The sequence below is a fragment of the Musa acuminata genome, chromosome BXJ3-5, assembly GCF_036884655.1.
Source record: "Musa acuminata AAA Group cultivar baxijiao chromosome BXJ3-5, Cavendish_Baxijiao_AAA, whole genome shotgun sequence".
Taxonomy (NCBI): Eukaryota; Viridiplantae; Streptophyta; class Magnoliopsida; order Zingiberales; family Musaceae; genus Musa; species Musa acuminata.
The window spans coordinates 41,769,790-41,792,598 of record NC_088353.1 but is presented as its reverse complement, the minus strand read 5'-3'; the positions used below and the strand labels follow the sequence as shown (position 1 = coordinate 41,792,598).

Here is a 22,809-nt window from a genome sequence, read left to right as displayed (position 1 = left end):
TATATATATATATATATATATATATATATATGGACTGATCCATCCGCCATATTGATTTTTCATACTATGTTATAGTGTTTTCAATAATATCGGAAATACATCGTGACACAGTAAACAACATTACAACATACTAATTTTTTATAAATTTTGTAAAAATATTATGTTTATATATATTTTTTATAATAAAACATATTATTTTATATTTTTAATAATATTTAAAACATATTATAACATAATAAAATATTTTATATTATATTATGTATTTTTAGTATCATTAAAAAAATACTATAATGTGATTAAAAAAAGATAGATAGATGAGTGGGGTGTTTTAAGTATTAGGTAAAAAAAAAAATATTAAAGAGTTTTCGAAATGAGTGACACTTTTGTTAAAAGAAAAGAAATTAAAACATGTAGTTAGTTCACATGAAACAATTGACTATTGTTGACATATATTCTTTCATTACTATTCATTTTGTTTTCGTGCGTTCATAATTGCCGTAAACGACAAGTGATTCAACAAAGAAAACGGAGGTTAATATAAAGAAAGAAGCAGGAAGACAAACACGAGGGCGACGTGCTGCCTCCCCTGCGCACCACGAGACATATATAATATGACGATCAAGGAATCAGTCAAAGTTAAAGAACGGTTTAGTTTGCAGTACCAAAAGCTGCCTCGCCACCTCCCTCCCCTTCTACTCTTTGCATCACATAAAGAATAGGAGATCCCGGAAGTGCCGATCTAAAAGGCAACAGCAGCAGCACCGCCACCCTCCACCTTAAAGGTAAGATCAACGGGAAGCTCATCACTTGATCGATACAGCCATCCATGTCTTCTTCTTCTTCTTCTTCTCGTAGCCATGTTGTTCTCTTTTGTTTGATGGTTTTCTGGGTTTGACCGCAAGATCTGGTATCTTGAGCTCAGGAGGAGTATGGGGAGGGGAAAGATCGCGATCCGCAGGATCGATAACTCCACTAGCCGGCAGGTGACCTTCTCGAAGAGGAGAAAGGGTTTACTGAAGAAGGCCAAAGAGCTCGCCATCCTTTGTGATGCGGAGGTCGGCGTTGTGGTCTTCTCCGCCACCGGCCGAGTCTATGATTACGCCAGCACCAGGTTCTCTCTCTCTCTCTCTCTCTCTCTCTCTCTCTCTTCTCTCGACGTTAGTTCTGCTTGCTACTGTGTTCATGGTGGTGATAAGACTAGAAGCAACAATAGTTTGAATGATGATGGGGAGTGCTCTTCAACTGTAATCTATCTTCTTTCGCCTGTCATGAGGTTGAAGCTCCATTTGTCTTGACTACATCATCACTATGGAGATGATGTGTTACCTTCATCCCCAAGCTTTAACACCTGGGAACATCATCACTATGGAGATGATGTTACCTTCATCCCCAAGCTTTAACACCTGGGAACTGGTACCCAGTTCATGTGATCGAGTGGTGCTTCGTTCCAAATATATATGCTTATGGATTAGAGGTCATTTTGCCTAGTATGATCATTACTATAGACGTGAGATCAGTGATCAAAGAAGAGCAGATCATAGGAAGGATTGGGCTGAGCTATTTGTTTTATTTAAGTTTAAATTTTTTGTTAAATTGATATTTAATCTTATATATGTTAATCACATTTGAAAGAACTATGGACATGAACATCTTGATTCCAAGACAACTAATAGAGTGTCATGATGATAAACATACGAAAGATTAAGCCCAAATGGATGCCACTAACATTTATATGTCTACAACTTGGCAAATCCATGCAAAATATGTTATCCATGTTGTTCATTCTTTCATTCACAGATGATAGTTGGTAATATTTTCATGTTCTTGCAATCTAATACACGCATTTCTTGTTTCAATCTGAAATGTACATGTCAATCCTAGATTTGTGGTTATCACTATTAGAACAGCAACATAGATCAATAGCATATTTTGCATCTAATACATGCTTGTGTGCATCTTTCATACCTCAAAAAAGAAACACCTATAGTGATATAAACAAAGAAAAATGTTCGGTTTTCAGAATGTTTATCGTTTATGAGAATATATAAAAGTATGATGAGTTTAAAAGATAATACTTCCACAACATTTGTCTCTCCAAAATACAAGACCTTGTCACAATTAACAGATGCACTGTTAATAAACTGAATCAATAATCCATCAGATATGAAATCCGAGCTGACAATAATTTCTTCAGCTGCTTGAAATAGAAACCTTATTGTTAGATTAAACCTTGTAAAAAAATCTTTGGCAAGATAAACTCGCCGAAACAAAAAGTTCATCAACCGTGTAAAAAACCTTGGGCAATGTAATTGTTCTAAAATCCTACATAAGCACATTCAGGCGTAAGCACAAGATAAACATTGTTGCAAATCTGTAAACATTTTTGCAATATAATTGTCATAATAAATATTTTTGCAAATCTGCAAATTGACTCTCAAATCGTACATAAGCACAGGATATTGCAGCAAACATTCAGGCATGAGATGTAACAAAAAAATCACTAAACAAGATACAATATAGAGAGAAGCAAATTTTATTCTGATTAGTTGTTAAAACTCTTCCCCTTTGTCCACTACTTGCATTCACTAACCTGTTTTCTGATTGCCATTTCAGGACCAAATATAGGAATTGACGGATGTTGCAGTTTTGTCTAAAGTTCTAATGTTTCAGGAGATACACAACCAAATAAATGTTTCATTGCAGTAACCTGTTGTCTGATTGCCATCTCAGGATCAAATATAGGAATTGATGGATGTTGCAGTTTTGTCTAAAGGTCTAATGTTTCAGGAGATACACACAACCAAATAAATGTTTCATTACTACTTGCATTCAGTAACCTGTTGTCTGATTGCCATCTCAGGATCAAATATAGGAATTGATGGATTTTGCAGTTTTGTCTAAAGTTCTAATATTTTCAGGAGATACACACAACCAAATAAATGTTTCATTACTACTTGCATTCAGTAACCTGTTGTCTGATTGCCATCTCAGGATCAAATATAGGAATTGACGGATGTTGCAGTTTTGTCTAAAGTTCTAATGTTTCAGGAGATACACAACCAAATAAATGTTTCATTGCAGTAACCTGTTGTCTGATTGCCATCTCAGGACAAAATATAGGAATTGACGGATGTTGCAGTTTTGTCTAAAGTTCTAATGTTTCAGGAGATACACAACCAAATAAATGTTTCATTGCAGTAACCTGTTGTCTGATTGCCATCTCAGGATCAAATATAGGAATTGATGGATGTTGCAGTTTTGTCTAAAGGTCTAATGTTTCAGGAGATACACACAACCAAATAAATGTTTCATTACTACTTGCATTCAGTAACCTGTTGTCTGATTGCCATCTCAGGATCAAATATAGGAATTGATGGATTTTGCAGTTTTGTCTAAAGTTCTAATATTTTCAGGAGATACACAACCAAATAAATGTTTCATAAGCTTGATCATCTTTCAAGATAATTTTATTCATGATATTGAAATTGTTTTTGTAGAAAATAAAAAAACCAAACCTAGTTTGATGTATCCCTTCAGCTTATCTAAAAGAAAAAACCATCTTATTTCTTTTCCAGCATGGTTTATCATGATTTTGTAGCTCTATATTAGAATGTGTTTGATTCACTTTTGTTAATCATGTTTTTCTACTAATAACAAACTGTTTTATCCACCAAAATTTTTCCACGTCATATTTGATAAATTAATCATCTTACTGTTTACCTTTAATGTTTTGCAAGAACAAAAAACAAAGGTGATATCATGTACGACATTTGGTTCTGTAACTTCTTTATTCCATTGAATAAAAAGGTACTAATGCATCCTTTTATTTGGTGAATAGAACAATTCTCTTACATCAGTTAAACCTCTTTCTTCTTAAGTACAGACAATCAATACCAAGAGTCCTAACATGCACTTATCATTTGTGACACTAGTGATGATGCATATTCTTCTCATATGCAAAAAATATGTATAACATTGAACTTAAAGCTTATACAAGGTGTTTATGCAGCATGAAGTCTGTGACGGAAAGATACACTAGAGCAAAGGGGGAGCATCATCTGGTTATGAACCCGAGTTCAGAAACTATGGTATATTTTATGCAAAGCATAACAACTAATTCATTTAATGTTAGATTAATCTACAATATAAGTTTTTAAGTTAATGTTAGCTTTGTTTGTTTCATATCATCTTAAACTATTAGGCATAACCAAAACCAATTTTAGGTGAAAAGTGATATGAAAAGAGCTATGAATAATTTTTGTTGCTTAATCAGCCTTCTCCTCTTTCACAAATTTAAATGCTTTTGCTTTCTGGTTATAGGAAGGTAGACAACTTCTTTAGATCTACAATTTAATGAATCTTTTGATAAACTATTCTAGCTTATCCTTCTCCATAGGAGGAAAAGAAAGCAGCATAAGCCATTTATATGCAAGAAAGTGTCCAAGAAAAACTTCCTTTCATCATGCATGAGAGAGATTGGAAGTTCAATAAGAAGAGATGAGATGTGATGGTAGAACTCCATCACTCCAAAAATGCCAAATGGGGTGAAATAATAAATCACTAGTCTTGTCACCTAAGTGTGATGATTGTTAGTTCTCAATCTAATATTGGTGGGACAATTATCATAGGTCACATGTAGCTGTAATAGTTTACATAATGCAAAACCTATTAAAATTGACATTATATATATATATATATATATATATATATATATATATATATATATATATATAATATTCCTTTTCTATTGTAACAATAATCTAGAACTGAACTAGTTGCAAGATATCATCATGCACAGTGAAATTTAACAATTATTTCTGATGGTCTCCTGGTTGAACAAGTGAATATATTTGAACCTTTATATATTTTAAAATGTTTTTGTTACCTATTTATGGACTTCCACACTCTTTTTTGCATGTTGAATGAGATGACTATTGGCTAGTTTATTTGGTTAACAACAAGAAGATCCAGAATCAGCCTCATAATTGGCCTGTCATTATGCTTAATTTTGGGTGTGTGGTAAGGAGGCAACTACAGAGAAATTTTATTTAGGCCTTCACCAAGTATAAGCAGTTCATCTTCCCAGACATCCAACTTAAAAAAATTAGAACTATTCTTCGTTTTAGTTTCACTTAACACTGAAATGCTATTATGGTATAGAATCTATAGATTCTCATTTGCATCTAACTAGAGAGGATGACCATAACTTGCAAAAAGAGTCACCTATGCACCACTATGAGGTGTGTATTTCTTCGCAATTAGAGTTATGTAACCCTTTCACTATGTGGATCTACTTGTTTCAAATATTCCAATGACAGAAAGTTCACTGCTGATAATAAAGAGATGAGGTCATCATAATAGATTTATTATTTCTATTGCTGCCTATAGGAAAGCAAGAGGCCACAATGATGTAGGTCTACGAGTGCTCTGATGACGTGTCACATCTGTATGTTTCTCTTGATATCAAAGAAAAGAAAGGGACAACAGTACTCCATTTGCTACCCATTAGGTCTAATACAAATCCCAAAACTAGCAGAGTTTACCACCTATACCATCCATACAAGAAGCATAATCCTCAGCCAAAGGATAGGACTTAAAAGAGGAATTAATTTGGCATTCTCAACCCTTGGAAGCAAGATTAATACTGATTACATCAGCCAGAAATGCTTCCAGGGGTATCTTCACTGCACATATCATCTTTACTCAGTCTATTAATAACTGTACCTCGTTGCTACTAGGGATCACTCCAAAAAATGAGGCGCTCTTTCTATTTCCTATAACCTATTACCATATCCATACTAGGTTCCCTAACTTCACGAGAATCTATCTTGGTATACCAGGCTCCAGCCTTTCTTCTTACTCTTCACCCCCAAAGAAGGTTTCTTTGGAGTGCTAAATGTTACTCTTCCCTTGTTTTTTTTTATATGTTCCTATCATAGGATAATGTGTATGCCTTTCCTCTATTTGGTGAAGCTCGATGACATTCCAATTTCTCTGATGTGCCGCCAGTAAATTGGGCAATATATCAATTTTACCACCCAGTATCACTAGAAAAAAGAAATTATAAAAATTAACAACTTACCAATACTAACCTATAAGGTCTTATAAAGTCTTTTGTTGGACCGATACCCACCAATTTGACCAGTATTTGACTCCTTGATATCAACATTTCTTATACTGAAGAGGATGTGGAATAAACATTGTAATAACATCCCTTATATGAAGGCAATGGTTACTTGACTTCGTTCGCTTCCTCAAGGGTTGTACTCCATGCATCGAGCTGGTTACTGACATTCGCCTGCTCTTTGCTCACACTTCTGAAGCACTCGAAGTGTTTGCACTCCTTCCATTGAGTTAGCTACTATGATTTACCTTCTCAATGTCATCGAACTTCTGGAATGCAAGAAGTTTTCACCCCGACTTGGAGTAAGTCTCTAATAGTTTTGGTTGCCTCTAGGAATGTACAGTCTTCTCCATCAATGCTGTCGCCTACTCCACAGAGTAGCAAAGGTACAGCAACGCGTACTGCTTGCTTCGTTTCTTGGTCGTGCACTCTTGCACGACCCGAAGTCCCTCACTTTCGGCTATCTTGATGAGAAGCTCGTTGACACCGGTTTTACCAAGTTCCTTGGCCTCTGCCCTTCAGCCTTGTCTCGGTACTTGGAGTTTGCCTCTGCATGCTCCACCTCCTCGGCCCCTTTCACGACCGAGCACTCTCCCTCCATGAGAGCAAGAGATCAATGACTTTCTCGGAAGTCCCGCCTCTACGGTACCATGGCGCTACCATGCCCATGGCCCTACTATCCGTCGTCTCGCATCTACATCCCTTTTCTTCACGATCAATAGATATGTCTCTATGATACTCCTCCAAGTCCACCTCCATTCTAACTGATGCTTGATTTTGGATAGCTAAGTCTCTATGGACTCGTCATCGCTTCCTCACCCCTTTCGACCCCTAACTTCAACACTTATGTGTTCTCCAAGCAACTCTCTTTGGTCGATGGAAAGACAGACTGTAACTCCCATGCATGGCCTCTACCATCATGTTGTAGGGTTTGCAACGATTCTATTCTCCTTAGCTTCCTTGGTAGCAACGTTCGCTTACTCGACCTTGTTATCTGACTTGCCGGGCTCCCTTAAGCGAATATGGGCTCTGGAGCAGTCCAACTCTCCAGCTGCTTCGATCATACCTCTACATGATCAAGTCCCTCCCATGGGACTCACAGGTACTTGCATTCGAACTTTTCCCTCGGTGGTACACAGCCCCCATATGCTGATGACCAAGGCTTTCATCCGATGCAAAATTCGATGCATGCACCAAGGCTCTCATCCTCTACGGTACCATGACCTTCACTCCTTAAATCTATAGCCCTTCTTGTCGTCGTGTTGTTCACCGAAGTGGAGCTCCTAGTAGCCCCCGATCATACCACTGTATGATATACACCCTCATGGGACTAGATTCGTGTGTATCGCATTATCACGAATTGTTCCACCACGATCCGCTGCACTATGTCGTCTCCTGGTGACATCTCCATTGTATTCTGATCCTTATGTGATGAACTCGAATTGTAACACCTCAATGTGTGGCCTCTGCCAACACATCGCGGGGTCTCTTTCACCTTCGATTTTGTTCGCTCCTTTGGCAATCGACCTTCGTCCCCCCCGCTGTCGGGTCACACCTAGACAAAGCACCACTCTAGGATAGCTCGTCGCCTAGTATCTCTCGAAGTCTATCGACTTCGCTGAAATTAGTGCACTATTGTTTGGATTCTGGGCCTCTGCCCCTATCAGCACAATCTCCGCTATGCATCGCTTCCTTCATGGCAACTTGAATGGCAACACTGTAGCATATTCTTCAAGAGTACCCACCTCCGCTTTCTCTTGCCCCGTGCCAAGGTCTTCTGAACTCAACTTTGCCTTCCCAAGTTGAGTCGCCTTAGTTCCTCCATCAAATACTTCTCCGAGATAAGGTGCATGTGCCCAGAAGCTCCCTTCGTCTTTGGCACCATGCAAGATGAGTCCGCTCCATCCGAATGAAGGACCCATGGAACGACATGATCCCGCTCTTGCCTCTATAAGAGTTCATGTCCTTGACCCTTGTCCAAGGAAAGCTCTGTGCCTCCGCTCCATGTTTCATCTTCTATGCTGGCTCCCTTCATGCGGCTTGGGACTTCTCCAAGTTACACCCAAGTTACTCCGCTCCTTGTTTTGCATTGAGTTGATGATGGCTCTCGCGCCCACCATTCAACGGGTGAGCCCTCCCTTGAGTCTGATCTCTATATCAACTCTAAGTATGCCTTCATTTGTATTGCTTTGGGTCGCTCCCCCACTTGATCTCGCAATGCATCCACCAATGCATTCTCTCAAGCGAGATCATGCGACGATTCCTCGCCGCTCACTCGGTCCATTGAGCTTCGTGGAGTTGTTGTTTTTGAGTTACTCCTCAACATGTGCAATCAGTTGCATATGATTCTCCCTCTAGAGAGCCGGGACTTATCCCTCCTGAGTATCTATCATGTTGGAGCAACATCTCTCTTCGTTTCCTTCCCTTTGAAAGCTTCGGAGACTACTATCCCCTTGGACTACTCCGACTTGCTGAACAAACTGTACATTGTTCTGCCTCCTGCAAACGCACTTGCTAGATTGCGACTCCACATCAATACAGCTCCCGCTGCACCACTCGAGGTCTAGCAACATGCTTAACTCACTGCACACTTCAATCTCCTATGGACGTATCTTTCTCATGCCGAAGAGAAAGTTCCAATACTCTATGGCACCGAGTTTCGATCGCCTTGGCATGGCCACGAACATTCCATCGTCCGTATACAAGCCCTTGCATGAGTACTGAATTCTTCGAGTTAGTAATTCCCCTCACCTCTATGAGCTTTGCACAACTCTTTCGATCGCTGAGCAACCCATTCCACCTTGCATGGTCTCATCCTTTACCAAGCGCCTCGCTTGCCTTGAGCACCATCATGTATGGTTGTCAACATTAAGCCATAGCTCGAACTCAGCTATCCCAACATTTGTGCGCTACGTATTCTTTCAAGCTTGCTTGTTCTCGTGGTGCCTCTTGCGCGAAGGATTGGTCATTCCTCTGAATGTCAATCTCAGATGACCGCTCCTCCGAGCGACTCATTTTCCCTACATCTCTATGCCCGTTTACCCCTAATCGGTCGCGCGTGCTGACTGCCCTCAACGTAGTCCCGCTAGGTCCCCCACATTTGCTTGCCAAATGTTTCTATGAGTGCTTGTCCCGCTCTGATGTCATCTGTCACGGACTTAGCTGATTTTGCCTAAGTCATACGGCACTCTTGCGTGTCCGTCCGCAAAGGTCAGCCTCCCCGAAACCTCCCATGGTCCCTTAGGACCTACAAAAGAGAAAATGGGTTAGAGAAAACGCCTCACTCGGGATTCACAAGTAAACATTTCAGTAAACATTTCATAGACAATGCAAATTACAAACAGACTTTACAGGCTCTGAACGGTTGCACAACAAAGGATCAAAATGGTCCATTACAGACCGAATATTTCTCACAAGTGTTCACATGACAACCTTTATTTACAAGCCTAAAACGACCGCCAAACCCAACTAAAATGGGGTTGTTAAGCCTTCGACCATCCCTCTACATGTTGTGCAAAGCATGAACAAACCAAAATACAGACATACATAAGTATTACATCAAACATCCTGCATGACTTGTATCAAAATTATTGGTTCTAGCACTTCAATCCCAATGGGTACAATGAAATGCAAGGAATTGACTGTGTTGTTCCAGTTGGATAAGCAGTTGCCAATGCTTAATCACAAAAGTTGGTAATGCATGACAATCAAGGGTATGTTATGATTGGTGGCAACATCTGTACCTCATTCAGGAAGCTCTTGGAAGGCCATTGTCTTGAGCAGGTTTAGAAAAAGGCCTCAGCTTCCTCTGTGCTATCATAATCTACCTTGCAAAAATGTCTGGAGAGCAGCTTCCACTCTGCCTATCAAACTTGGCAATTGCTGTCATCCAGCATTAGGTCAGTGCTCATCGACGCATAAATCTTATTATAATAAAAATGCACTAGGTCGGTGCCCCAAGCTCATGCACTTCATCCTACTTGACCTACGTCCATAATATCTATATGCCAAATAGATCATATCTCCTTGAGAATGGAAAACGATGTGTCTTACTCGTTATAATTAGACCCTTAGCCAGTTTTGATATTCTCCTCAACTCATCAACAGATCGATTATCAAAAGGCCAGGTGCTTCTTGAAACAAAGACCACAAATTGCTGTCCACCATTGTGAAAAACCATACCTCATAAATCAAAGTATGCTTTTAAGGCCTATTATTGACCATATATAAAAACATGTGTAAAACTTCTAAAAGTGCAAGAAGTTTTCACATGATATATAGATGATACATGCATTACCCATAGATCATGTACATGCAAGTCAAAAACTTATAAACGCATGAAGTTAATCATCAAATAAACCATACTTTATTGGTGTAGCTGTTACTACCACCAAAATGAATGTCATGTTGCCTAGAATGATAATCTCATGTGGTTAGTGATCAAATTATAATTTTGAAGAACTCCTAACTGACATTTGTTCTTATGACATTTGATATTTTGATAGACTGTGAGCCAATGTTGAATCAAACAAACAATAATTATGGAATCTTGGTCAGTAATTATTGGTAAATGCCAGCATTTGGTATAGTAGTGCACATGCACTTGCTATAGCAACTAATATGGAAATATTTCTGAATGGTCTGACCATGATAACTGTGATCAGTAGAACTACTATGAATATATAGTTGTTGGTTGCCATATAAAGACTCTTATCAATGTCTAGATGTTGTTTTTGTTTCACATGATAGACAAACCACCAAAATGCAGCCGCAGTAGAATAGTAGTCAGAAAGTCTAAACTCTAAAGCATTAATAAAATACTACAAACTGAGTAGAATAAGATAAAAAAAATGACTAGTCAACAAACGATAGCAGACATCATCAACAAGTAATCTAAAAGAATTTTAACAAAGTTTCTATCAAGTGATTCGAGGAAAGTATTCTTCAGTGTTTTATGTCATATGTTACTACTAGATGTCAGAACAGATAATAGTTCAGTTCACATGGTGCTTGCTTTCGAGTCTGGTTAATTGTAGCAACATAAATCTAGCAATACCAACATTTATCTAGCATGGTTAAAGTGGTTCTTTGTACTCACAGTTCTGGCAAAGGGAGGCAACAAGCTTGAGGCAGCGACTGCATAAATTGCACGAAACTCATAGGTATGCTCAATTCACCTGCATGACATGAGCATAGTCGCTTCAAGTAATCATTTTGTAAATTAGTAACTTGTGGCATCAAAAAGAGAATTGTGATAACATGCTTTGGTTTCATTCAAAGAATGATAGAGATAAAAACGAATCACAGATTGAGTTATCTCTAACATGAATGTTCCATGCCAATTACCACTTACAACCAGATTGTCCTTAATTATGCATTAATGACCACATCCTTACACTGTTTAAACTAGTCAAAGAACAATAGAAACTAAAATGCCTTAAAATCAAACACTTTGAGTTGATGTATTTAGAAAGGCAATAGATACAAATAAGTTACCCCAGAAGTTCCAACATTCACATTTATTCGTTGAGGACTTTGAAACCTGATGGAGATGGATTTTGAGATAAGAAGAAACTATACACGATTTAAGCATACAATATAGTTATTTACAACATTTTATGACAACCATACATGGTAAAAATATAGACAATAGTGATCTTGTCTTCAAAGTAATATATGACATCATATTAATTGAAAGCTTTGATCAATATTTTGGCAGTATTAACATCTAGACGTGTACATATATATATATATATATATATATATATATATATATATATATATATATATATATATATATATATATATATAAAATCTTGTTTTCACATTGACATTTTGTGGTGAGAGAAAAATAGCCTTAATCATATGCTAATCTGTAACTAAAAGATTGCATCTGTGCCACTGAGAGAAGAAATGTGCAAGTCAAACTAGTTACTGCTGACAAATAAATGAAACCAAATAAAGAGGGGGCTATTATAAGAAATAGTAAAATCCTTCTTCAGAATCATTCGAAACTGAATGAAAGAATGAAACCAAATAAAGAAGGAAACACTTCATATGTTACTGTTGCAAGTCACTTTACTATGGATGATAACCCAATGCTAGAATCCTATTAGTAAAAATGAACCTAGGTCCTTATGTTTTTCTGTAGTAGTCAGTCAATGTAAAGAATGCATTGATTGGCTAAGGTGTTTTGATTAAAACAATAACTATTCTTTATGTCAGCTGTCCCTGGTTTTCCCTTTCTTTCTCCTTTGCGTGATTTTGTTCCACTTCTGATTTCTTTCTTCTGCAGTTTTCACACTGTATTCTTCTATTACCTTTGCCCACTAAAATTCTCAAGTCAATTCCTACAACACATATTAAAGCCAATCATCAAACTATTATGATTGATGACAATGGCCTAACAATGCAACATCTGGATTGTCTTCCCTACAAGACATTGGGTCCTCTGCATGCATCAAAGTATACGAGAGACTTATTAACAATAATATTTTTAACAAGAAACATCAAATAATAATTGTCTCATGACAGCAGCAGTAACAGAAATAATAAAATAAATATGGTCAATGGATTCCTAGTATCTTATAAGTATATTTGTTCTGAATATCCTTGTAGTTTCATATGGATTATACTAATTATATTTAATAAAAAGAACTTGAAAGCTTGAATAAAAACACACATCTCATATCTTTTTCAACACTTGCAGACAGTTGATGGGAGAACTTTCTGGTCTAGACATAAAAGATCTACAAAATATAGAGAACCAACTGGAGACGAATCTGGATGGTATCCGAAAGAGGAAGGTATTAGTTACATTAGCCCTTAAACTGCTCATACGGTATATCTGTGCATACTTATTTCGTTGAGTTTTTCTCTCTACAGGAACAACTTCTACTCGAGGAAATTCAAGAATTACATCGGAAGGTTGGACAAACTACTGTCCCTATTATGCTCATTTTGAGTTTCAAATGTTGGACTTTGCACTAATGTCATTGCAGGGGAGCCTTGTTCACCAAGAAAATATGGAACTCTACAGGAATATAAACATCATGTGTCAAGAAAACACGGAATTACACAGGAAGGTACAGAATTTTCCAAAGAAAACTGGCGAGCAAATTATTCTGACTGATGGTAATGCAGCACAAACTAACATACAATCATTCACTCAGGTTGATGCAACAAGGGAGGCAAATGACAAGAATTCAGTTATGCCAGACGGATTTAGTAAACCAGAGGAAGCAAATGTACTCATTCATCTCCAACTGAGCCAACCACATCAGCAAGCCGAAGGATTACAACTGAGAGCTCCAAAGCTAGGGTATTTTTTATTTCCAATATACAGATTTCACAGATGTAAACTACCAATTCAATAAGAAGAAGTCTAATATACTTTCTGGCAGATTTCAACTGAACTGAGAAGACATAAAGATCAAGTACGGCTACTCAATGTCTTCGTCACAGTATCACAAGACATATCAGCATTTTGTTAATTGGTGTATAAGGAGCAGCATTATTTCTCAAAATAGTAATCCTTCTTGTGAATTGACCAGAATAACCAATTACACAGTAAAGGTATGTGCAATTAGAACATTAAGATTATGTCAGGCGCTTTAGACAATCTTTTTTGCTTAGTACACAATTAACAAGTATGCAAATTGATCATTCATGCTGAAAGGGTGTTCATTTGTTCACATTGAAAGGTAGGAAACTCCTTGCAAAATGAAAGAAAAGAGGGAGATTTCCGACAACAACATAATTTGTCCTTTCCAATTTGCTCCAGAATCGGCGCCCAAACCAGGCCCTACTGTCCAATCCGGTCTGGCTCTAATTTTTGTTCTTCCAAAACACAGAAATATCTATCCCACCCAAAACATCGTGGTTACAAAAATCACCCTGTTTATCCAAGAGAAGCAAAATGGAAAGTTCAGAAGGGGAGGTATCCTCCCCAAGATACATGCCAATGATTCAACCTACCAAAAGTTTTTGTCGCCTGAAGGGCAACCTTTACCCAAAACACTTGGATCCCACCGGAGCATGGAGTGGAGCTCTCACTCGCGGCCACAAATTCTACGCCTGCAAGAATAAAATAAGGGCACGAAGACGCACTTCTTAGTTCGTCCTTTTAGCAAATTACATACGTATCCCTCATTTCGATGTAATTTTCTTATTTATCTATATAAATATAAATTTAGGCATACCAAACATAATTTGGTATTAAAATAGTTTACATTTTTCAATCAAATTTGATGTTGTTAAGAATGGTGAATCTGAAATTTATTGCTAGATATTAATTGGAAGAACATATTGCATGAAAAGTCTATAAGAAATATGCTATTTTCAATTTTCCAAACTATTTCAGCAGATTTAATATCCTGTACCTTTGGGTTCGGTTACTCATCCTAATACCTTGATGGTGATTGGTGAGTGAGGTGGCGCCAGACGTGGTCCACCGGAACCTTTCTCTCTGCCGCCGAATACAGACCAGAAGGCAAAACGTGTACAACAAAGCATCGTTTGAGTTCTTGCAGTGCATCTGAATGCAAAAAGATAATGGAAGTTTGAACGAGGACGGAGGAGATTGAATCGTCCAAGTACTTATGAGGTCCCACCACTGAATCCGGAGAAAATTGACCAAATCTTACCATCTAATGATTTTTTTATTATTTTTTTTAAGATTTCAAACATTTGACTTTCGGTAAGCGGCATACCAAATCTAATGTATCATAAGATTAATATTTAAAATAAAAAATAATAATTTTTTACTATATGATTTAAAAATGATTTATGTTATCGAGGTGGTTCGATTCTTTCTCTCTTCTTCTGCTCCTTTTCTCCATCATCTAATCTTTCTTGTAGTTCGTCTCCTATTTCGGATATACGAAATTATAATCCTTGATTATCAACAACATGATCCACATACTCTCTTCAACTTAATCTAAAGCAAATTCTATTAGGTACAACTCGTTTACATGGATGCAAGGCAAAGTGAGCACGAAACTGAGCTGATCTCCAGCTATTGTGAATCGCTTGGTTCAATCATTAGTCCTATGCATCATAAACACCTCAAATCACACATTTCCTTGAATTAAAGAATATGCCTACTTCAGGCAGGCTCGTTCAGTTCACAACCAAGCATCCCAAAAGAATTTACACAGAAAAATGCATCTAATTAAAATGAAACAAAAACTTGCTCACACTATACAAAATCACACAGGGCGATGCTCCTGATATGATGAATGATGTCTTGCTGTTGAGGTGGAGGCAGAGTTTACAGTAGAGGAAGATGCACCACCCGAACTGCCGGAACCCGTGCGGGAACCGCGTGTTCCGTGAGAGCTCAGAAATCTGGTTCTGGGAATCCCAGGCTGGGTTGGCTCCTGTAGAATGCTTGGCTTTCTGGACAAAATCATCACTACGCGCTTCATGTCCGGCCGCAGCTTGGGGTCACGCTGAGTGCAGAGGAGACCGACCTGAATGCACATTGCGACTTGCTCTACGTCTGCCGTGGGCACCAGTGCGGGATCCATCAGCTCCAGAGTCTGGCCCTTCTTGTGAAGGTTCCAAGCCTGAGAATTCATTTGAAACAACATGTCATCCACATCACAAGCAAAGATACCTCAGAGGCAAGTTCTATAAGGCACATTAAGAAAGATCTCTTGTAAGATGCAAGTGTACTGGGAGATTTTAGACAAGACTATCAAATTTCCAGTGAATACATGGAGCAAATACTACACCAAAACTTGTCCAGTACAAATTGCCATCTTTAGTTTCAGCATCTTCCATAACACAATCTTCCTAATCAAATTTAGAGAACAAGTTTAGTTCTTAGGTGCTCAAGTTTCAGGTCTAAATATAATCAAATTTTCCGTGGGTAAGTCTCATCAGCCTTAAACTTCAATCAGTTCCTTCAAATAAATGAACCAGTCTAACCTTCGGCTCATCAGCCTTAACGGTTTTCTAGTTGAAATAAATGAACCAGGAAAATTTGAAACATGAACAATAGCTTTAGAACCAATCTGCCTAGTAGTAGTTGAAACATGCATGAGATTGGTTTCTAATAACACAAAAGAATGAAAAAAGTTAAGGTCAAAACTAATCAGTTAAAGGGCCAAATTTTGAAATACAGTAGCGAATGTAGAATATGCTGCTTTTGCCAATCAACGTAATGCGATTTATTGATACAATTGACTAGAATCCGGAGTTTTGGCTCGAGAACATGGATCAGGTGGTTGTTGTCGACCTTAGCCCATTGGATTGGGATTTTGGTCACTCCCTAGATTTGACCAATGTCCATCCTGGTGCCAGAAATGGCAGCTAACAGGCAATGAAAAGATACAATATTTTGCTTCTTTCTTAATTGATGGTTCAAAAAGTTGGCATCTTGATTTTTCGACAATTCTCTAGCATCTCTTGTACTTTGGAAAGTGTTGGCCATGTTAAGGTTTGACAAAACAAAACCTTAACAGTGATACTTTTTTGCCAGCTGATAGTAATAGAAATCCAACAATAACATGACCAGACCACTCATCATCATGCTTTTCAACAAGTGGGCGAGGTCTAACTAGAAAGAAAACTTATCAGTAATAATTCAGGTCACCTGAATTAGACATTTAGACAGCATGCAGTAATATACTTAAAGAGGAGGAAGTAGGCATACCCATTCAAGAAGGCTGTCAGCATCAGGGTCGGGGAGGGGACTGAATGCAGAATTCTTTCTGCCTGATACGAGCTCGAGGACCAAGATGCCGAAGCTGAAGACATCGGCCTTGGTGGAGAGGAAGCCGTGCATGGCGTACTCCGGCGCCATGTAGCTGTTGGTGCCCGCAATACGAGTGTTGACATGGGTATGATCCTCGGGGAACAAGCGTGCCATCCCAAAGTCCGCAATCTTGGGGACCCATCGGTCATCCAGCAGGATGTTGCTGGCCTTGATGTCACGGTGTATGATGGTGGTGTGCGCATCCTCGTGCAGGTACAGCAGCCCCCGAGCCACCCCAACCATCACCTGATACCTTAGCTTCCATTCCAGCTCCACCTTCTTCGAATTACCCCCCTCTGCTTTCCCACAAGGAACAAGAGATTGCACAACGACATTACAAAATGGCAACTATCATCATAAACACGAGTAAAATGTTTTGAAGAACAGTAACGAAGAATCCATTAAACGGTTGCACTCCAGTTAGATTCAAACAGGTAATGTTAAATCATCAGCGGAAGACTAGTCAAAGTTGTTGAGCTCCACTCTTGGATGCATGGGAATAACAAGCTATCCTTCGGGTCGAGGAAGGATAAAAAATTAGACAATGGTGATGTCCAGATGCAAGGAATTCAACACAAAAAGGTAAAATAGAACTCCCATCAAATCGATCCTTCATGTATGTGGAGCCTAAGTCAGAGAGTGTGAAACATCGCGCTTTACAGACGAAAAAAAATCCGATTTTTTTTTTGTTCTTTTTCTGAAATGAATAATAATTTTAACTGCAAAATGAGGCGACAATAAAATAAAATAGGGAGGAGGAGGCGGCGGCGGAGGAGGAGGTTGGTGGGCGCTTACTGGAGAAGAGGAGCTTATCGAGACTCTCGTTGGGGACGTACTCGTAGACGAGGAGCTGCTCGTCGGCGTGGGCGCAGTAGCCGTGGAGGGTCACCACGTTCCTATGCTGCACCGTGGACAACAGCATCGCTTCGTTCTGGAACTCCCTCGCCCCCTGCCGCGACGACCGCCCCAGCCGCTTCACCGCCACCTCCCGCCCATCCTCCAGCAGCCCCTGCACGAGAAACACTTATCATCGATCAACAAGCAACATCCTCCTCTCCCGCGTCCTCCCGATCCGAATCCCCCGATTAATCATCGTCAATCAATTGCACATGCTCTACCTTGAAGACCGGACCGAATCCCCCTTCCCCGAGCTTCTGCTTAGGGTTGAAGTTGCGAGTGGCCGCCACCAGCGTCTCATACCTGAATACTTTCTGCTCCTTGGCCGCGATCGCCTCCAAGTCCTCCTTTTTGCCCTCTGCAACCATCACAGCAAGTCAATTCGAGCAAGAAACGAACTCAAAATCCCGGGAGGAGGAGGAGGAGGAGAAGAAGAAGCAAGGATCTACCATTTTTGCGGCCGAAGAAGGGCTTGATAAGGCTCTCCAACAACTTCTTGGGTTTCTTCATCAACGACGACGAATCGGAGGGAAATCCACGATCCGATGCAATAAGGATTGCGGGGCGACAAATGTGGCCAGCGAATATGAATCGTACCTGTATCGCTTTTCTAATCATGCACCGTTCTCGTACGTTACTACGGCTTTTTAGACCACTAGAACAAGCCGCGTTGACGACCCAAAGCTGACGACGAAGGGGAGACTGTGCTTTCTCGGAAGCGGGCGATAGCGAAAGCACTGCTTTTCCTCCGCACTTTATTCTCGCGGGCCCCACGTGGGCTCCGTTTCGTACCTCCACTGTCCACGCGTGTAACTCAGCGGGTATAGATTCACCGGATGGAAAACGTGTTGCTCATAACAGAGACGGACTCTGATAGCTCGCTCGCAATGCGAAGTGCGCGGGGCAGCTCGTGCTGCGGTCTCAAGCTGAACTAATGCAGTGTCGAGAACATGGACGGGGGACGATGACGATGACGACGGCTATGAACTCATGAGACACGTGGACCGAGCTACTGAACGTGGCTAATGGGAGGACGAAGACCGGCGGAAAGAAGCAGATGAGCGCATGGAGATACTCGTAATTTAAGGCCAACTCATCATAATTTTATCTTATTAAAGATTTTAGATAATATTAATAAATATATTATTAAACAGAAAAATTGCCCGTCAAAAGTAACAAAAGAAAGTCAACCTAGCCCATGAATTGGGCCGGCCCAGAAACTTATGGCCCGTGTTGGGCCGCACCACGGGCCAGGCGCCATAAACCCTTAGCGTGACTCGAGCACGTGGTTGGATCGTGAACGCAAATATCTTCTCCATGGTTCCCAATTCGTTTCCTGTGTGCGTGACAGAGATCGGAGTAATACACAGAGACCGTGAGAGGGTTTTTGAGAAGAGGCGGCGGGATGAACACGGATATCACAGCGTCGGTGAAGCCGGAGTACCCGGTGGTGGATCGCAACCCGCCCTTCACCAAGACCGTTGCTAACTTCAATACCCTTGACTACCTCCGCCTCTCCACCATCACCGGCATCTCCGTCACCGTCGGCTACCTCTCCGGTACGCTCTCTCTCTATTCTCTCTTTCTCTCTCTATCCTTCTTGTTGTTGTTGTTCTTTATCCCGCAATTAGGGTTAGGATATGGGTTTTCATCGGATCGGGATCTCGGTGGCAGGGATCAAGCCCAACATCCGGGGGCCCTCGATGGTGACCGGCGGCCTCATTGGCGTCATGGGTGGGTTTATGTACGCTTACCAGAACTCCGCTGGTCGCCTCATGGGGTTCTTCCCGAACGAGGGCGAGGTAGAACGCTACAAGAAGGCGTAGTCAACGATGGCCGACCAATCTTGTAATCCTTTCTTGCCCCTTCCTTCTTTGGTTCGCATGGAGAATAATGAGTTTGCTTTGTCCTTGATTGTGGCACAATTGCAGTGTGTTAGTACCAAATATTGAACCGGTTCCTACTGTTGGACTATTTTGGTTACTTCTTTTTGCTGAAATATGATGATTTCAGCAGGTTAAGAATGAGTTGAAGTTAAGGCAGCTTTCTCTGTTATTCTGCTGATTATGTTAGTTGGTTCTTCTCGTTATACATTAATGCGCATGGTTCTTGGATTCGTTGTGGGTGGTGTATGCGAATATTGTATAGAATGAATTGAAGGCATTGCTCGAGAGGATCATATGCTTGTTATTTTTAAGATTGGTTGTGAAGTGGTTTTTCTTCTTTACCGCAAAATTTTCTCTCTGATAAAGTGAGAAGTTTAAATTATTAGCACGATATTGAACCTTATTGGTTTTGAATCCTCAACCTAACAAGTTGGAGGATAGGTAATCAGGTATTTACTAGATTTCTAATGATAAGTTCGGTGTTGCTGGACATTGATTGATGCATTTGAAAAGGAAAAAGAAAATCTGATTTCCTGTTTTCTAATGGGTGTTGTTCTTCCCAAGTACTTAACACAAGTTTTGGGTTCTTAATATTGTTTCTCAACCTAGTTACAGTAAAGTTCCATCATGCTTCAGTGGTTGTGTCATTTCATATTCAGCAGAGCATGCTATGTTTATGCACATTATCCGGTAATACCTGACAGATAATCTTTTTTTTTTTTAATTAATACTGACACCGGACCTTGCTCCGATTAGTAAATAGTCGTTGGTGCAGTGCATATCTACTAGAACTTGAAAACAATTGGGGCATTAAAATCTTTTATTGGGTGTTAACATTCCCAGAGGCATTCTTATAATCTATAAAACACATTAAGCACATAAAACATGTAATGTATGAACACATTGTAATTTTGTATACAAAAAGCAGATGTTTCATATTATTAAACAAGCTTGGGTTATCCTGTACCACAACCACTTCAAATTAAGATGTGGCTCATGCACATCATGCTTTCTATTATGCTTATATGCCAGCTATTTAAGAGGAACATACATATCCTGAAGCTCATCTATTGATGGTGCTTTTCATGAGATATATGTGTGTATTGTGTGTATGTGTGTGTGTGAATTTGAATTGGCTCTGTTAATTCAGCAGAGTTATGGGTTTCATATTGCAACGACATTTATTCATCTGGATCCTGTAGTACATGAGAACCTATGTATGTGAATTTGAATTGTCACCTGTAGGTGTTATCACCTGTAGTACATGAGAACCTGGTGAGCATCGCACTGAATTATGGCGGACATTTATAGGTGAATTTGAATTGGCTGTGTTAATTCAGTAGAGTTGTGGGTGTTCATATTGCAATGACATTTATTGATCTGTCACCTGTAGTACATGAGAACCTGGTGAGCATCGCACTGAATTATGGCGGACATTTATAGGTGAATTTGAATTGGCTGTGTTAATTCAGTAGAGTTGTGGGTGTTCATATTGCAACGACATTTATTGATCTGTCACCTGTAGTACATGAGAACCTGAAATTGCTTAGTTGCAGGTATCTTCTTTGTTCATTATAAAGATTTGCACGTTGAAAATATACATTGTGTTTGGGCACGTTGGATTACAACTAGTGATGGATGAAGCATACTACTAACATTTGATGTATAATATCTATTTGGAATATGGTTTTAATTTGTACTTTGTCAATGTTAATTTTTTATCCTTGTTCTTTAAGAAATGAAAGCCTCAAAGTTCTAGTTTCTTAAGCTAATCTTGTAAATTAGGTATTCATGTATGACATAGGATCCATTAGGAAGATTTGGAGTTGATTGTTCTGTTATTGATTTATTAAGATAGTTTGGTTTGAATACTGTTCCTACTACAAACACAATAAAGAAATGTGTTTGAAAAATGGAGTGGTAACAAGGGAAGGCCTATCTCCCAAGACAATGATTTAGGAAAATTAAAACTATGATGGACTTTTTCTGGCCTTATATGCTTGCGGAAAGGAATTAGAAACCAAAAGCAATGGAAGCACCCATTTAAGGCTGATATTCTCTTGAATGAAGAGGTTGCAAATATTCCTATATTCGTTACATACCCATACATGTCAAACTAGCTTGGTGTGTGGTTTGATACTATAGGATAAGCAATATCGTGGGTTTGCATGGCTCGATATGTAACCAGAAGTCGATGCATATACAGGGCATGAGGGTATGTGCACTAGTCCGGAGACATGAAACTCTTGCTAGTATTTGTTGTTTACTCACAGTAAAGGGGGGTATTCGTTTTCAAATTTTCCTTGAAGTTACTCTGCTGTATATTAAGTTGCTTTGCTGCATTTAATGTTAGAAAAATGAAGTTTGCATTTTGCAGAAATGAATAGGCATTCCAAATAGTTTTTTGCTATTGAGATTCAAAACTTGGGCACAGTCATCTTGAGAAAACAAGAAGAAATAGATACAGAGTTATATATGCCCAATTTAGCTTATTGAGGTTCCATAAACATCAAATAAACTCATGTTTCCAGCCTAATTTTTTGCTGCATGGCTGTGTTATCCTTTCCCATCTCTTCTAAAATTGCAAAAAAAAAAAAAAAGTGTAACAAAATAGTTAGATGAGACTGAAGGGGATAATAAATTCATTTGATAGAGTTTGGGGTAGAATTATTCTAAATCTTGGTAGAAGTGGATAGTAATTTTCTCTCCTCTCTCTATATCTCAGGCTCAAGCAGAGGATTTCATAAAGGAGAATAATCCTACCATAAAGAAAGCTTCAAAAGATGGTATGAAACAAAGAAGTAAGAATTGCTTTACCTGCCTTCTAAGTTTCCTTGTGCTTGTTCAAAACTTAGTGGTTTAGCTATTGGATTCGAATTTTTGAAGTCCATTTGAGCACATTATCTTCAAATGTTTCATTGGCATCCTTGGACAGGTGCTCCAATCTGTGTTCAATCATGCATATGAGAGTGATTTGGGAATTGTAACATTTCCTCAGCCATTTGGGTGTGTTGAACCATTTTATGCCAGGGAGAGAAGAATCCATGCCAAACATCTTACCCTAATATCCTAATAGGATTTTATTATTTAGTGATCGAGATCTTTGGACATGTTAAGAGCAGGTAAGGAGTATGATCAAA

The 22,809-nt window shown here is 39.2% G+C and overlaps 2 protein-coding genes, 1 long non-coding RNA gene and 1 pseudogene across 8 annotated transcripts; 2 read left to right on the top strand and 2 right to left on the bottom strand.

The window, feature by feature from the left end:
• Nucleotides 1-625: 625 nt before the first annotated feature.
• LOC103985329 (MADS-box transcription factor 23) lies at nt 626-14,412 on the top strand. Of its 3 annotated transcripts, XR_010496403.1 has the most exons (10): nt 628-782; nt 923-1,111; nt 4,010-4,088; nt 11,225-11,286; nt 12,834-12,930; nt 13,010-13,051; nt 13,126-13,209; nt 13,297-13,445; nt 13,528-13,699; nt 13,828-14,412. XR_010496403.1 is itself a non-coding variant. In XM_065150701.1 (9 exons), exons 2-9 carry the CDS (start codon nt 930-932, stop codon nt 13,541-13,543), a joined length of 711 nt encoding a protein of 236 aa, XP_065006773.1. In that variant the 5' UTR covers nt 626-782; nt 903-929; the 3' UTR covers nt 13,544-13,726. The 3 variants fall into 3 exon arrangements, 2 of the variants coding, with proteins under 2 accessions (XP_065006773.1, XP_065006772.1); XM_065150701.1 differs by lacking the exon at nt 13,828-14,412 and having other exon boundaries at nt 626-782; nt 903-1,111; nt 13,528-13,726; XM_065150700.1 differs by lacking the exon at nt 13,828-14,412 and having other exon boundaries at nt 13,528-13,726.
• LOC108952804 (uncharacterized) lies at nt 2,036-14,239 on the bottom strand. The gene is made up of 3 exons (XR_001977953.2): nt 14,102-14,239; nt 11,223-11,301; nt 2,036-2,194 (listed from the first exon to the last, which is right to left on the bottom strand). It is a non-coding gene; the product is annotated as an uncharacterized LOC108952804 (long non-coding RNA).
• Nucleotides 14,413-15,182: 770 nt separating the features above from the next.
• LOC135638060 (cysteine-rich receptor-like protein kinase 43) lies at nt 15,183-18,467 on the bottom strand (annotated as a pseudogene).
• A 645-nt stretch (nt 18,468-19,112) lies between these two features.
• On the top strand, nt 19,113-22,658 carry LOC135639092 (uncharacterized). 4 transcript variants are annotated; one of them, XR_010496847.1, is made up of 4 exons: nt 19,113-19,342; nt 19,458-19,631; nt 22,395-22,470; nt 22,605-22,658. XR_010496847.1 is itself a non-coding variant. In XM_065152855.1 (3 exons), the coding sequence occupies exons 1-2, from the start codon at nt 19,189-19,191 to the stop codon at nt 19,607-19,609; spliced, it is 306 nt and encodes a 101-aa protein (XP_065008927.1). In that variant the 5' UTR covers nt 19,113-19,188; the 3' UTR covers nt 19,610-19,631; nt 22,395-22,658. The 4 variants fall into 4 exon arrangements, 3 of the variants coding, with proteins under 3 accessions (XP_065008927.1, XP_065008928.1, XP_065008926.1); XM_065152855.1 differs by having other exon boundaries at nt 22,395-22,658; XM_065152856.1 differs by lacking the exons at nt 22,395-22,470; nt 22,605-22,658 and adding an exon at nt 20,915-22,280.
• The last annotated feature ends 151 nt before the right edge of the window (nt 22,659-22,809 follow it).